This window comes from Bombus huntii, chromosome 13 (assembly GCF_024542735.1).
Source record: "Bombus huntii isolate Logan2020A chromosome 13, iyBomHunt1.1, whole genome shotgun sequence".
Lineage (NCBI taxonomy): Eukaryota > Metazoa > Arthropoda > Insecta > Hymenoptera > Apidae > Bombus > Bombus huntii.
Window position 1 is genome coordinate 9,556,651 of NC_066250.1, and position 17,038 is coordinate 9,573,688.

The 17,038-nt window shown below is 36.6% G+C and overlaps 1 protein-coding gene, 1 long non-coding RNA gene and 1 other non-coding gene across 3 annotated transcripts in view; 1 reads left to right on the forward strand and 2 right to left on the reverse strand.

Annotated features, from left to right (window-relative positions):
• The window catches only part of LOC126872383 (uncharacterized), a 109,212-nt gene extending 99,453 nt beyond the window's left edge, over nucleotides 1-9,759 (reverse strand). The window contains exon 1 of the long non-coding RNA XR_007691960.1: nucleotides 9,270-9,759. This is a non-coding gene — a long non-coding RNA (uncharacterized LOC126872383). The remainder of the gene's footprint in view (nucleotides 1-9,269) is intronic.
• A 3,755-nt stretch (nucleotides 9,760-13,514) lies between these two features.
• LOC126872377 (calaxin-like) lies at nucleotides 13,515-14,558 on the reverse strand. Its single transcript, XM_050632264.1, has 5 exons — nucleotides 14,432-14,558; nucleotides 14,208-14,368; nucleotides 14,070-14,150; nucleotides 13,877-13,987; nucleotides 13,515-13,703 (listed from the first exon to the last, which is right to left on the reverse strand). The coding sequence occupies exons 1-5, from the start codon at nucleotides 14,556-14,558 to the stop codon at nucleotides 13,515-13,517; spliced, it is 669 nt and encodes a 222-aa protein (XP_050488221.1).
• A 536-nt stretch (nucleotides 14,559-15,094) lies between these two features.
• Trnai-aau (transfer RNA isoleucine (anticodon AAU)) lies at nucleotides 15,095-15,168 on the forward strand. The gene has a single exon. It is a non-coding gene; the product is annotated as a tRNA-Ile (tRNA).
• Nucleotides 15,169-17,038: the final 1,870 nt, after the last annotated feature.

The window sequence follows — 17,038 nt, forward strand, 5'->3', positions numbered from 1 at the left end:
ATTCAATATGGCAGTAACATATATAGCAAAAATAGGCGAATTAAGAATTTAAAAAACAAAAAAAAATATTTTTAAGAAGATCGAAATTGAGAAACTTTTGATAAAAATAACCTACAGGTCTATCGTAAATATACAAGATGGAGTACCTAAATATCTCTGTTATTAATGGTCATATGAAAAACTTCAGAGGACAATGCTTGAAGATGCACATGCAATGGCAAACGACATTCTTCTTGGAAGGCATATTTTTATCAGATTTTAAGATCTTGATCGTTTTTCAAATGGAATCATATATATTTTAATATAAAAAGTTATTATCCTATTTATATCGAAAAAGTTTAAGTATTTTAATTTTCATCCCGTATAACTTATCGTATGGAAGACAAGAAAACAAATAGGAAATAGAATTACTATAAAATTTTCCAAGAAGCTCTTCAGATTCTGCAAAATTTTTCTTTCAATTCCTACCAACAAACAGTTCCTACTTACCTATTCCACATTTACAAAATTGTTCCATAATAAAGCAGCGAAATTGTTTGAAACGCGTTTGCGTGCAGGAATAGAATAACGTCTATAGTTTCATTTTTTTATGGTTCCTATTTTTGCTATGGTTTCATACTGCTACGTCAAAGACGGTGAAAGCGAGATCTGGTCGTGTTCGCAACGAAGCGATACGAAACAACCATTACCGGTGCCGTAAGGCGAGGAGGTTGGTAAATCGCGATTGATATGCAAATTCGTCGCATCATTAGTGGCGCGTACGTGCGCCGGCAAAGAAGCAAGAGGAGGTGTGACCATTGCAGGAAAGAGGATTCAAAGGGTGCACGCTGTCGTACATTCACTCTCGAAAGAAGGAGACACGGATGGTCATCGGTCGTTAAAGTGAAAAATTATGCTTTCCTACGATCCTCTCTTTCCCTTCTTCCCGGATTCAAATTCAAACGGTTACATCTGCACAATGGTCAGCTGCACGGGGTCAAGCCAATTAGAGACGAGATGTCGTGGTGAGAAAGTAACGACGTAAAGGGTGGGTGAAATGGAATTCTCGTAACCGATATGCTGGTACGTAAATAGGTTGTTATAATTAGGATGTGATTATGGAACCATGCGAATTTAACGGAAGAGGCGAGTGGATGTTATTCCTGAAAATTCTTCGAGAAATTTCTATTTTGATAAAACTTGTTCCAAATTAAATCCTAAAAAGAAAAGGAGCATTTTTAAAAGAAAGAAAAATCAGTTTCTTCGTCGCTAATACATGAATCACAAAGTGGAATTGGAAGCTCATATGTCAAATTAATTTTTCAAGAAATATTATTTCAATAATTATGACAGACAAAAATATTTTAAAAATCGTTCAATGGTTTACGATATTGCAATAAGGAAAGCTTCATAGAACATAAAGAACAATCAGATGCAACCAACCGCATGTATTAATACCCTTCCGGTTTCATAGAAAATACAATATAACAACATTTCCTAAATACACCAATAAATATTCCAGCAGGCTAGCTAAAGTCTATTATTTCCATGTAAAGGAGAAATTTGCTTGGAAGACTTAATGGGACGTGAACAAAAGGATCGCTCCAATGGTTATTGTCGTCCTTATATAATTACCATCAAGTTCAAGTTGGATTAATATAAGTACCTACAGCTTCATCGCGGATCCGAAGAGAGCCGGTGACGACGAGAAAAGCACAAACGCACTTCTGGTATTTAGCGTGAAGAATGGCGCACGTCAGCATGATGGATAAACTCGGTTTCCCGACGTACTTTATCGTAAATGGCGGACGGAATATTGCGGAGGCGAAAACACAGGTGGTCACGGCTGTGCATTACACGGAGGAATACTAGCTTCTAAGTAAGAGATTCCTTGGGAATAATTAAGAACATTTATTTCCAAGCAAGAAGCTCGTTAGCAGTTGCCATTGCTAGGAAAAGTTCAACGTCCCTCGTTACGAATATTCAAAAATGATGAAAGAAGCTACATACCCGTAAAAAGAAGTATAACAGTGGAAGTTCTCAAATTTAATGGAGATTAAAGCGAAAAAGTTTTGCATGAATACTTATAGTAAAATAGAAATCAATGAATTTTATAAAAGCTCGTGAAAACTGATTATTGAATTTTAAGATTGCTTGCAACACTCTTGATCTGTGGTTTTTATTTATTTCGTTTTATCCATTTTTCAATTTGATATGGTTTCTATATTTCTTGACTCTTTCTTTTTTTCTGATAATCATTGACCATAATTTCTAATATATTTCTCAATGATAAATCTGTCTTTCTAAAAGTAATAACTGCAGAAGAAGATAAAAGTTAAAGAAACAGCTTGGCATTTATTTAACCCGTTCTATTATACAAGAAGTTTCTCGTCTCACTATGCAAATCTTCATGATAATCGCGCAACGATGCAATCGTTATTACTGCTATTAAAACGAAAAGAACAAGAACCGACGATTATCTTTCACCATATTACGCGGAAAGTTGTTAACATCGACATTGGCTAAGTCCATCGAAACCAGCTGGATCTTATACGTCGAGGATCGACGGAGGATAAAGTCAGCCGTATCTTTTTGACGAGTCAAAATGTTTCTTCTCTATCCCCGTCATTATGCTAATCCTACCGTATTTTAAATTTCATGCCGGCTATGCGACCTATTTTGTGGAGACCTGTCATTTTCCCCGCGGGTATCCTGACAGAATAATGAGCCATCCTGCGAGCATCGGCTTACGTTCAACGAAACGAGGAAAAACGAGTTGACACGATACTATGCAGTATCGTTGGATTTCATGAGAAAATAAATTAAATAAGATTCTGCTAATCCATCAGAGAATGTAAAGATAAATTAATATCTTTTTCTTTGTCTTTTTTAAGAACAATATTTTTGTAAAACTACATTACGGTTTAAAAAGTAGAAATAATATTTTTAATTTCTTCACGGTTAAGTATCAAGATGAAATTTCTCTATAAATTTACCTTTTTCGATGTAGTGATTGTTTGGGATATTTTTACTGCAAATAATAGTTTCTAGAAATCTACTTTTTTTATAATATAATTTCGAACAAAAATTGATAACATTGCGCAACATCATATTTTTCAATATTTTTAAATACTTTTATATTATTGCTTCTTATTTTGAATATTTTTTAAACATAGTAGACGTAATTTAAAAATAATTAACAGAGATCCAGCAATTCAAACGGCTCGTTGCAGCATTTATTATAGATTTAAAACTTCCGTTTCTCAAACAAAAGTTTCCTCAAATATACTACCACCGTCTCGCCGAGTACTGTTCGCAGAAATGCGCATCGTACGAGAGCAGGCACTCGAGAGAAAAAATTTCAAGCACATAAAGACGAAAATAAAAAAACCGAGAATCCTGGTGCAGTTGGAATCAGATCGTTCTTACGATCTCTCCCAAGATTCCCCTAGGGAACAATGCGAAAAGCCAGTGAAGAAGCATAGTCTAGCTCGCTCCTTGTGAATGAATGGCCGTGCAATGGATGTTTAAACCGCTCTCGATATCCCTCGAATGTCTGTAGACGTTCGACACCAAAGAGGGGTAGCGAAAGGAAAAAAAATTAGACAGAAATGACCGGATGTGGATAATCCCTCCGGTTACCCACGGCTACGAATCGTAGCGAAGAGTGTAGGATGAAGAAAAAGAAGGGGAAAAAAGAAAGAAAACAGGACGAAGAAACGAGCAACGAGAAAAAGAGAGGAGAGGATGTCGCTGAAAAATGGACGATGCACGTTTCGCAGTCTGAAGAGATACGGCGCTGAGATCCGGTCGATGCGACGCCTAATCCTGTTTTGAAAACTCGGTCTCGCATGACCGTGACAAACTCGACACCTACAGATAGTTTATGGCGATGGCTCGATCCTGAGCCAAGGATCCAGCGTAGCTTCGCCATTATCTCATACCGCTTGTCTCGAAAGTTTTGCGCGCCTCGTTCGAACAGGCTGCTGCTGGCAAGCCTTTGTATCGGAGGCGAATCTCGCGCGTTCTTCTTTCTCGCGTTCATTAATTGACCTGGTTATCTGCTGACGCCGATCGAATCTCAAGGGTGAGCGTTCAATAAGGCGCCACGATATCGGTCGTTCATTTTTTACGCGCCTTTTATTCAGTCCTTTATTAATCTTCCTTTGTACGACCGGTCAGATTTGATAAATATTTGAAGGAAAACATTCGCGGCTATCTTGATGGAACCCAATACAGGAAACGACTGCTTCGCTCATTTGCGTCGGATAATTAATTAGGAACGTGTCGTTGGAGAAACGATGGAGTTTTGAGAGATTCGTAGAAATTTGTATGGAGAACTTCTCGTATACCTGAAACGAGAACGGAAGTTTCAAAGTGTTTAAGGAAGATTTTATCTTTAAACATGCATTCATAAATATTCCGATCTGCCAATGTAATACAGTTTGAATTAAAATTGAACATGTTCATCCAGCCTGTTCGACAGGTGCGTAATCTGAGGTCGCGTTTCTTTAAATTCCGTTATCTCTTTTCAATTCGAGTTACGTTTAATATTTCACCCAAATTAAGATATTTATCATATAACTCTCTCAAAAGTCATTTATCTAACTGCATTTTTATATCCGTACAAACAGCTGCATGAATGTATTTTTGGATAATGCATAATATATATTGATCCAAAGTTAAATCAAGTAATTTAATAACCATAATATAATCATAATAGAAAAAGTTAAATGCAAGATAACATCAAGATAATACTTCGATTACTTCAGCTACTTAAAATTTAATCTTATTTCCACTCAGGAAATTTGATAATATGAAAATTGTTTCTTTTATTGTTGCATCGATAAAAGATTGAAAAAGGTTCTTTTTTAATTATTGAAAAATTATGAAAAAAAATCTGGATTAACATTGTAGAACAGCACTCTTCAATGGGCAATATTAGTGACATACGGAAACTATTATATTATTCTTTCAAATATCTCGAGACGTAGATTTTGAACTTGTATTATCCTCTAACTCGCCAATTTAAATAAACCGAATTCTTTTCACGAACCTGAATTTAATTTCACCATTAAAAGACACGTTTCGAGAATTAACAATATCACGATAAGCCTGTAATTCAAACGAAGACCGCCAACGACGCCACTGGGGCAGAAATGCAGGCAGTTGCCGTGCGAATTTCGGTCGTCGCTCGATTTGTGAGACGTCCGGAAGAAAATTGAATCTGGCCAACGCAGAAACAAACAGTTTGAGTGACGCGGGATGGTTTAACGTGGTCGTCCGTCACGACGCGTGTTTTATACGACGAGATGAGGCCACGCGTGACAGACAGTTTCCCCTCTTCCTCTTGGAAATCTGTCTAGTCGCGTGGCAAGTCGCGGGCGTTACCCGAAGCACGCCTTTCAAAGATCCTATCGTTCCTGTCTGACGTTCCCTTCGTCCCGTTTCGCCGAGCTAATTAACTCCGTGCCACGCGAAATGAGAAACTCCCTCTCCTGCTCCGACTAGCGTAGTACTATTTTCGGGAGAAACGTTTACAAGGAACTTCAACGTCCCTGTTTTTTGCTCGAGACCTGTTAAAGGGTTAAAGGAGCAGTTTCCGATGCTTAAAGACACGTGTTTCTGGAAATATGATGAAGTGATGAAGTTCCGTGTAAGATTTAAAATGAAAATCCTTGTGCTTTAGCATTGTTAAGGGTATACAGTGTGTCACAAAATATGTAGATATTTAACAACATCCAATAATTAATTTTCAGACATTATTATAACCAATCTATGAGCATATCATTAATTCTCGATATTCAATTCTATTTACCTAAAAACCATACCATAAGAAATGGGTGTTCAGAAAGCAAAAAGACTAAAGGATATACTATAAAAATCACAAAATATCAGGAAAATGAACGTAATAAATTCTCGATACTCGATTCTATTCACAAAAAAGCAATGTTATAAGAAGTAAGAACTGAAAAATCAACAAAGCTAACGAGTAGATAACAAAAACTACAGAAGAACCGAGAAATAAATCTACGAAGCTCCTGTAATCCATTCTATCCTGTAACAGTAGCAACAAACCACTCCTTCATTCCGTCTCTCTATCAGCAAACACTCATCACCGCCTAATCCCGGCAACAATCCTCGGCATTGTTCCCAATCTGGCCGTGTACCCGTATTTACCATCCGTTGCACCAGAAACAAACCGCTCTCGTATTTCCGTGGACCATAATTCTTGCTCTCCGATCGCCGTACGTGGAAACTGACAATCTACCAAGGAAATGGGTCCGCCACGATAAATCAGCGGATTCGTTAGCGGAATCTTCCTGAATCCATTTGTCCGGCAGTTGTGTCAGCCGAGTAGATCCCGCTGTTTCGACAACGCGGTGTCGTGTTCGAGCGGGTGACCTCGTCGTTTTCAAGTCCCTTCTCTTGCTTCAGAGTAGCAGACCGACTCCCGACAGTCTCGTTCCTCCCTTGGGACCGGTGGTACGCGCATCTGTACGCTTCATTGAACATTCCACGCGCGAGACATTGTGCAACCCGTCGCGACTCAGCTAGAGCAGAACGGCTGCATCGATATTTATGGATCTCATGTACACGCAGACCGAAAGCTGGCTGTGATTTTTCTGGCCAACTAAACAATCTGGCGAACGATCGGCCGGTTCATGGTCCACGCTTTCCCCTATCCTTTAATTAAATTTATTGGTGGCGCGGCGGCCGACCTTTCGCCTGCTTCCACCATACGCGTGTCCCCACGTTTGTATACGTGGCAATCATAAATTTCTGGATGCTTGATTTATCGATTTACACGATTGATCCCTCGTAGGTGTCTCTATATCGCGGGCGAATGATTAACGCTCGATGAACGCGATTAAGCAGTCCCGATTTCTGTAGAATTCGTGGGAGAAGCGATCCCGCGAGATTTCCAGATTGTTTTAGGACTTTGAAACTACTGTGGGTAATTGAGATTGCACAAAGATGAATATTTGATACAGGCTGCGAATATTAGAATTTAGATCAATTACATCCAAATATCTAAGATCCTGCAAGACCAATAATACGATAAATGACAAGTAATAACTACACAAAATTATTGTACCGCTTTGTAGTTAAGAATAAGGAATAATACGTGTTAAATAAATTTTTCTATCTGTCGAAATGGAAATTTGCATAAGTGTCACAAAAATTGTAATTCTAGCTTCCCAAAACTTCCTGTAAGGTTCTCCTTTGAACTCTTCATATATAATATATCTTGCATCCAATTTTCTTTTCCATAGAAGCACAAAATTCTTATTTCTTATTACACAAACATTGTAAAAACTGTGATTCTTCTTCTAAAGATTTTAATCTTTAATAAAGTACCTTAAAAATACTCCAAATGTTCCACAAGACAAAATCGATTTTCGGCTTCGCAAATTGCGCGTTTGACTGGATTCGAAGGCCAGGACGTCACGTGTTGCGCGAACAAGAAGCAAAACATTTTTATTTCTCCTTCCTCATCTTTCACCTTTCCTAAACCCTCCCCGATTGCATATGAATACGTGAATGCGGTCTACGCATTGAATTTGACATGGATCGTGCCCCTCCACGAATTCACCAGGTTGGATTTATCGCCAAGGAAAAAGGCTCGTAAGATATTCTCGTAATCCTTTGGCGTGGATCACGATGGCGGCTCCTTTGATGCGTGGGCGTGGGCCACGCAAATCGAATCGGTCGTCATCTCATCACGTTCTGTCCGAATCACAACCATTCCACGTAACCAGATGTGATTATAATTTATGCCCTTTTTTCGATCGACCTTGTCGACTTCCGTCGTATGATCAACACTTTTGATCATAAAAAATGGTTTTTTATATGTATAATTACACGTCAATTTCCCTGATTTGAAACAGCAGTAGCTAGTAATCGAAGCTACAGTCAAATAAAATTCTTTTAGATTGGGTATTTTGGAAGACCATTAGTTCTATTAAATTTACTTATTGCTAAATACTTACTTATTTTAATAAAAAATATAACGTGACCTTTTCTTTGTAATTAAATAATTAAGCAATGAAAAGTCGTCACTCTCCGAATCTAAATTTTGATTGACTCACTTTCACTCGAAACGTTATAAATCATTATTAGGTTATTTTGCTAAAGATTACAAAATGACGACCTCTTGGTAATAACATAACCGAGCAATTATACATTCCTGAATCTACGTCATGATTGATTTAATTTTATCTAAAAGTTCACAAGCTATCGCTAACTGACATATTTGTTTCATGCCATCCTTGCAGTATTTACGTATGGTAAATCGTGTAATTAAACGCGATACTGAAAGTTGAACGGAGCGGTTGGTTACGTTCTAACCAGCATGCTCTGGAAGTTTCGCAATATATATACGGTTAATTCCCGTAGCGTAGATGCTGTCTTATGAATAGCGTGAACGTGTGCAATGAATCGTGCAGCGCGTGCACCTCGTGGAAAAGATATTCCATAGAAATCTGGGTTATTCCGCGCATCCGACGTTGATTATAATTTATTCCGGTCCCAGGCAGAAACGCTTCCGTCGTCGGCAAAATAGTCTATCTTCGAGATCGTGTTGCAATATATCATAAGTCGTGATTTCACCGTATGTAGAATGTGAATCCCTGCTATGGTTTACTTATTGTTACATACCGTGTATCTTCCTCAAATCGAAATAAATATCTTCTCTTAAGTATTATTTCTCGGTTTAATCATATTAAAAGAAGTATTTATTTCTTCGATACATTGTCTGAATTAGTTTTTAAAAATCGTTTCATGACCTAATCAACAGAAATGATTGAATCGTAGTATTTTATATTTTAAATTCTATTGCAGTTTATATGCAAGTATATGCATGACAAATAATTAATAATAAATAATTTTTATTGTACTGTATCGTCATTATGACTATGTAATAATTGCAGCTTTCATAGCAACGAAGTCGGAGGACATACTATTCCTCCACTATGAAAGCATGGAATATTATAATTTATTCTTCAAAGCACAATATTGATCATTTAATAAATTAGTGATAATGAAAGGTAGAGGTCTATTATACTTGAAACATTAATAGTAATAGTAAGAATTGAAATTCTAATAATAATACAAATTGGAACATTGATAACGATTTGAAATCAATTTACTTTATTATTTAATATTGAAATTGTAGGTTCTCTACATTTCATTTCAATAGAAGAATAATAAAATTAAACAAAATGGGAAATGTTATAATTTATTCTTAGAATGGAATTAATTGAAGTATAACACATAGAGATACTTACATATTCTTGTATCCTAGAGAGATTTTATCCTCTTGAGAAAACACTGACTCTAATACCGAAAACGAATATCAAAAAAAGATATGTATGAAAGAAAAGAAAAATAAAAGGCTACAAGCTCGTCCGTTCGGTTTACTTTGTAATCGACGAACAAAAACTTTAATCTCGCGTGTTATCATTATAATTAATAATTATATAATTTAATTGAGCTATTGCACTCTGAAAAATATTTAAGAATTTATTGCACAAGAAGCACTGACTCTACTGATCGCATTGCGCGCGGTCACAAAAATTTTCTGAAAATAAAACTAAAATAGTCAAAGAGGTTAGGTTTAATAGATGTAATTGAATTGATTTGCAAAAATTATATCGTGAATGTTCCTTACCAAAGACAAAAGCACATTTTGTAAGAATAAACTACGTAATGTTTTATAAATATGCAAAAATACTTGTAAAACATTAAAAATTCCCGAACTAAATATGCTTGAGCGTAATGACACCACACAAACTCGCGTCTAACCTTATTTCGAAATCCATGTTATCGCGCTTCCTCCCAACCATGGTAGAAAAAGGTTATGTATAATATTTACGAACCACGTTACTAGGCAATTTACAACCAAAACGTCACCGAAACGTAAATGGAAATGTAAAGGTTATTTCAATTTCTTACTCGAGTCGTTTTCAAATTACATATTTAGAATTCCACAATATAAATTGAAACAATAAAATAACACGTTTAGTCTATTTAATATAAGAAAATGAATTAATGATAATTAATTAATATTAGTACTAAAATTAATGCAAAGAAACGTTCTTGGAATCTTTTCTAGCTTCATCTTGGTATTTTTAATAAACTATGTAATTATTTATGATAATTAGTTATCTTACATATTAAGTGATTGTGTGATGTGTGACTGATTTGACAGACATATGTATGTATGTATGCATTCATGTATATCATGAAATAAATAGAAAAAGTATACCAAATATTATCAATGCCCCAATTGAAACGTATATCTGAATTTATTACAATAAATTTAACGTTACTAAACCTCCATGAAAAAGCATCAGGCTGTTCGTTAATCACCATAACGTTCTTATATTAACCTCCTTATATCATCCATGTCAGCAATAATCTTTATGCAAGAAAATCAAGAATTGAAGACAAACCTATAATGTTGATACCAATTATATTAATATAAAATAATAATCTCATTCGAATCTTGTCTCGAAAGTAGGATTCTGACCACCAAATAAACGATCCATGACCGAAGAACGAAAAAAGGTCGAGTGACTGATTTTGTTATAATAATGTTCCATAAAGTACCAAATAAACGCGTATTAATGAAGCGAAGCTAATATATAATAAAATACACTCGGTAACGAAATAACAAGGGAACTAACACTTAAATATGTAATAAGTTACCTTAGGTTACGTTACGTACCATTACGTCTTATCGGCCCGATTTTCGATATTTGACTGATGCCCCCAATCATGGCGTCACTACGCGAACTTTTAATGGGTGGAGATTCCGGTGCGCCTCTTAAACATAACCGCGCGTCGAATTGAAATTCCGTACGCTTAGAAATTTTATATTATTGAATGTCTAATAAACAAAATTAAGAAATAATAAAGGTACATAAAATTAATTTTAGAGAAACATAAGCAAGAAATTGTTTTTTATATAATATAATTCCAGAATATATACTTCATAAGTATAGATTATTATAATTAGTAATTATTATCCATATGTTTTAGGAATTGTTAATATTATTAATACTGTCAAAACAATCACTATTATTAATATGAATATTATAATATGTTACGACCGTTCGCGGAGAGACGCGGTCGCTAGGAAAACGCGTCAGCGAGAGGTGTAAATTCTCACTACGATTATGTTAATCAACGCCGCGAAATAGTCGTTCCCCTGTTTCGGTTAAGATAACAGAGGTGGTTTAATGAATGTAACACTGTATTAACAGGTTAACATAGAATAATATATTTTATAATAATATGATGAATATGTTACAGAAATTTGACTCGACTTTGCGATATCTCTAGATAAATTCGTTTGCTCGTCAGATTTGTCGAAGTGTCACGTTAGACTCGTCAGAAGGAACTGAACGCCCTTCGATTATTCCTTTGTCTCATTTGGAAGACGACCCCCACTCTGCTCGGATCACGCCACCGTTCACGTCTATGATCACGTATGCCTCTTCTTGTGTGAAAACGTAACGGTTAAAAATCGACGTTTCTAGAGCTCGCTGCTTGGCGACAACTATGCTCTCGTCGATACATTGTATATGATCCGGCGGGCAGATAAGACGGTTTGCCTGCGACGTTGAAGGACCGCGAGCGACGGTTAGAAAATACAGCCTGTGGTAAGCCTCGTGGCGTAACATAATACGTTATTTAATTATATTCACATAGCTATTGCTAGCTAATTTCAATAAAAGATGTCAAATGAAAAGATCGTCCTAGAAAAGCGTTCTTTGTTTCTTTAATTAAAATACGTTAATTAATGGAAAAACTGGAGGAATATTCAATCGTATGAATATTCGTATTAAATATAAATATTACTTTGAGAAGAAAAAATATATTAAAAGTAACTTTTAGTGTTTCCACTACAATTGACTATAATATTCCATAGAACTCTCCAAACTGCTGTACAACTACATATAGCACAGAGGAGAGCAATGCATATGGCCACTTTCCGCGTGCGCGACCTACGAATTTACGAACATCCTGGACTACCACTATCTTCCCTCCACTTGGACATGTAGCGCATCCATGCCGACACAAATACGAACATTTCGCTGTCGACACGCCACGGGCATGTTTTCTCAGCTGGTGCCCTAACTCTCGATCTCGAACGATCCTCCTTTCCCCGTCTTCCGTGCTATGGTGCAGACCTGGTGGATCCTTTCAAGACACGGTCGGCTACCCACAAAGGATCTGCCCTTTCATACGCACGTTATTATACTCTTTACAGAATATCGTTCCACCTTTTCCCTTTTAGAAGGAAGGAGAAGGTAGAAAACGCAGAGAAGGAAGAAAAAGGAGGACTCTCAGCTTGATCATGTGCATGTTGGTGTTTTACACGTGTATATATACATACGCCTACGCTTTGTGAATCGAACCTAAAGGCAGGGTGGACGTTTCGACGAAAGCTTCGAGATTTTCTTGTTTAATTTGTTGTTATAGCTGCTTGAGACGCACAGATCAGCCCATTCGCTCAGTCTACGATCCTCAAACATTCATTATGTTTTTTTGTAACACATCCACCAATGCGACTAGAATTGCGGCTTTTGCACGCCACCCTGTTTGCTCTCCAGTTGTGCAAAGATCTGTATTTCACCGCGTTCACCATCCTGCTAACCGTCTTTATTAATCGAGGGAATACGAGGGCGGATTATGGGGTTGCTATTGTGCGTGTGATGGGGGGGGGGGGACTGCGAAATGTGGGCACTGCCTAAGGAAAGAGATTGAAAATACTAAGCGATTAATGATGTAATAACTTAAATATCTCTGAATATTCCAGGATTCTTTCACTTAGAAAGTAAAGAACAGCTTTAATAACAGCTGCAATTAAGACATTTTATGTCTTACATCCAGATCTTGAACTTTATAATTTTTTACTCAATTCTCTGCTATTTCATTACTAGTATGTACAATTAAGAGGATACAAATTTATTAAATACAAATTTCATACAGCTTGCAGAATGTTATATAAATTGTAATAATTAAGAGACGTTAGCATATTCAAGTAACTATTTACACAACAAAAGCCGGCGTTCGTATTATCATATGTATTTTTCAACTTGAATAAGAATGAAACGATAATGCGTGATGGACTGAAATTGAACTCACGAAATTCAATTGAGCAATTAATCACATCCTATCGACGATTGCATCACGCTTTGCATCTGATGCGATTACGAGATGGTATTATCGCGGTCCATTAGCGATTGTTTGTAAGAAACAGCAAGTCAATTTTCCGCGTTCGATGAATCGTGAGAAATTCAGTTCAGACAGTCTAGAAAACTTAGTGAACCGTTTACAGGCCCTAGACGGATATCTTCTGTCTGATTTGGCACATTTTCCTCTCCGCTTTCGGAATGTACTGTTAGCTTTCCTCGACGAGCATTATGCTTGACAAAATCTCACGACGAATTGGAAGATACATACATAAACGATGTATTTCCTCTTAAGAAATTATTCTTCGGTATGGATGGCTCCGTAGATTGTCAGTATCTTCCTACACGATCTGTAAAAGTAGACAGGAACACGTGACGTGCGTTTCTCGAAGGAAATACTGGACCCATGCATTCTAAAAGAAGTTGATTTCTCTCTTTTACGGCGGTTTTGAAATCCTCCTCTGATACCGCGCCATCGCGATCCACGTCTAGCTTTTTTATTAACAAATCTATCAAGTCCTATAAAACGAAGAATATATTACAAATATTGGATTGAATCGAGAGAATTTATTGAGAATTTAAGGAAAATGTAAAAGATATTGAAATTCGCATAGCAAAATATACTATTTTTCTTGTGATTCAATTATTAAAGCATTCTAGTACGATACCTGCACATATATAGATTACTATACCTTCACAGCTTCTTCTGGGTTTTCATCATTCTGCAATTTAATTAAACATCCGCGCATCATAGGAAATATATGCTCCTTTTTTAATTTGTGAGTTCTCATGTTATCGTACACCTAGAATTGAATTTCGGGAAGGACGGTAAGAAAATTTATTAAGGGAATAATATTGGTTGAGCGTAGAAAGATGGTTGTATACTCTATAAGCAAAATGAATTTTTTCATCTAAAGTTCCGCGAAGAATCACCGACAGACCTTCGACCCATTGTTCAGAGTATATCTAAATTATAGTTTACAATAATTAATCGATATTTAATACTTTTAAACAGTTGTTTACCTGCAAAGCATTTCGTTTGTCGACGACGGAAAACATTCTGTCGATCAATAAATGACGAATATTTTTTGTGAAATCCAAACTAGCGTGGAAAATGTTTCGAAATATTAATCTGCTTATTGGACCCAGCATTTGCACGCATTTACGATGGATAATTGACAAAGCTACCAATAAATTAATCAGACCAATAAAAAACATGAAAAATTGTGACACAATGAATTTCTAACCTTCAACTTCTCTCACATCAAAGTGCGTACTGCGTGCCAATCTTTTGAACCTTGGCATATTTTTCGTTCTGTAAACGATTTCTGCCAAGGTGTCATTTAACATATCTATTGGCTGTTCTGCCGGCATTTTGAATAGTTATACTTGTGAATTTTGGTCACGAAATTTGAAAAGGCAAGTTATCTCTTGAACGACGTCACGTATCTTCAGATTTGTTTTTACACTACGATAGATTTTTTCTATTATTTTCTAATTTCATGGTGTTCTATGTATTCTGGTGCTGATGATGACATTAATGTAAGGATAAAATATTTCTCAGAGTCAACGAATGACTCTGCACTTATCGGTGCGCATGTTGACGCTTTTCCGAGAGCAACTGGAAAAAGTCCACTACCTTGAAACATCTTATATACAAAGGTATAGGATAACGGGCGAAGAACAACGAAGGAATCTGTCTCATTGACTTGGCAATGAGAACCGTGCATTTTGTAACAGCGAATTTACTGTATCAAGTTGTAGTCAGAGATTGACAGAATTGTAGAGTCAGCATAGTGTAGTTTTTATTGCATATACAAAATATTAACATTTTATAAAATATATTTCTTATATTAGTTTACTTGTGCAATACCCCTTATTAGAAGTAGAAATGCACTAGACATCGCAGCGGCCCATTAGCTCAGTTGGTTAGAGCGTCGTGCTAATAACGCGAAGGTCGCGGGTTCGATCCCCTCATGGGCCAAGTTACTTTTTTTAAATTTTATTTAACATCCAATGCTATAATTTTCTATGTAACAATTTGAGCAATAATTTTATAATGCTTTTGAATACATAGATATATAGATAGAAGAAAAGTAATCACTTGAAATTAAGGTTTACTGTAATAATGTATACTGCACTTTACCGCATGTTGAAATAGCGCTTCGTGGTTTACTCATATTAATTTACATTTGTACATTGAATCTAGTATATCTTATGTAAGGAGATCTGAGTTTCTTCTATTAACAAGTACTACGTTCATTCAAAATTCAATATCTGCAATATATTTTATCTCCTCTAAATGACTGTCACTTGCTACATACTATTGCACAATCTTCTATCGTGAAAGTGATAAGAAACTTCGATTACCCAACTCGCTGCGATATCTGGCTTGCAAATCCAACACAAGCATTCATACCTAATCCTTCTCTTCCAGAAAGTTTCACGTGGAAAGTTGCCGCGAAATAACTCACAATAAGAAAGATCATAAAAGATTCTCACGTGGTTACGATATTTAAGTGAAAAATAAATTTAAAAGCAAGACCAATGATCGGTCAACCGCTTGGCTTTCGTATTTGTTTCGGGAAACTGTTCAACTATTATAAAGGGACGCCAACAAAATTCTTCCTAAGTATATCTAATGACATCATTTGGATGAACCACGGAATATACACAACATCATGAGAATTTCGTTTATCCTGTAAAAACATGGAAACGACTTAAGAAACATCCGCAAAGGTGACCATGGAGTTCTGAGGACATCGGCCATGTAGAAGAGGTTGGAGATACAGGACTGGAATATTATATGGGATTCGAGGTCCTATGGGAATAAACGAACAGAATACGAAGTTTTGGCTCCTTCTCCTGTCACATGCGAATTGTCGCGTGATGTTAGAAACCGACGGTTACTTGGCTTTGAACGTAGGACGAAGATTTACAGTAAGATATACATTAAGATTCTTGGAAGAACGAGGTTAAGAATTTATGCAGGGTTGCATGGAAGGTTGAAGTTTTATGTGAATGAAGCTAAACTTGTGAATGAATATAAATTGAGCAAAGCTAGCTACGCGATGTTCATTGTGATTCCGTGAAGGGTGGGATAATTGAGGAAGAAATGGATTGTGCTTGGAATTAATGAACGAACAAGACCTGTATGCAACTAGTAGCTGCATGAAATTAATCGCGAATTTGTGCAGCATAGAATAATTAAAATTTTAATATCTTTCTTTTTTGGAATCCTTTTAACAAACTTGAAATTTTTCAAAAAATGAAAGTAACAAGAAATTTCAATGTTCTTTTATTTTCAATTTATAAATTGTCAATCTTACTTGATGTATTTCCATCTTTGTCACATACTTACGCTCACTTCGAAAATCTCATCTAAACATTACTGTTTCCTGTCAATCGCATCTTAACATTTTTTAGCGATGTAAAGATTAATAGAATTTTACCATAACCGTACTATGTCCATTTCTCATCTTTCTTTAATCCTCCATCGCCACCGCTGAATTTTCAGCAAAGTGAAAGACTCCTCCAACCTATGGCGATGCAAACGTAGCATCATCGAGCATACTCGCGAGGCATTTCAATGATCCGAGCTCGGGCCGACCCCTGTCACCGTTAAGCACTCAATCAAGCCCAACAGGCTTCGAGCGAAACAATGCGCGTTCGTGTGTACTCGCGAATGAAATCTTGAGTCGCGCGTGGGCGTCGCGCTTGATAATATGCATTCGCGACGAACAACGAGCCTGATCCGCGACGACAGACCAAGCGGGGACGCACGAACGGCCGCAAGAAGTTCCCTTCTCGCACGGTCCCTGTAATCACGGGCTCATTAGTCCTCCGCCGGCGGA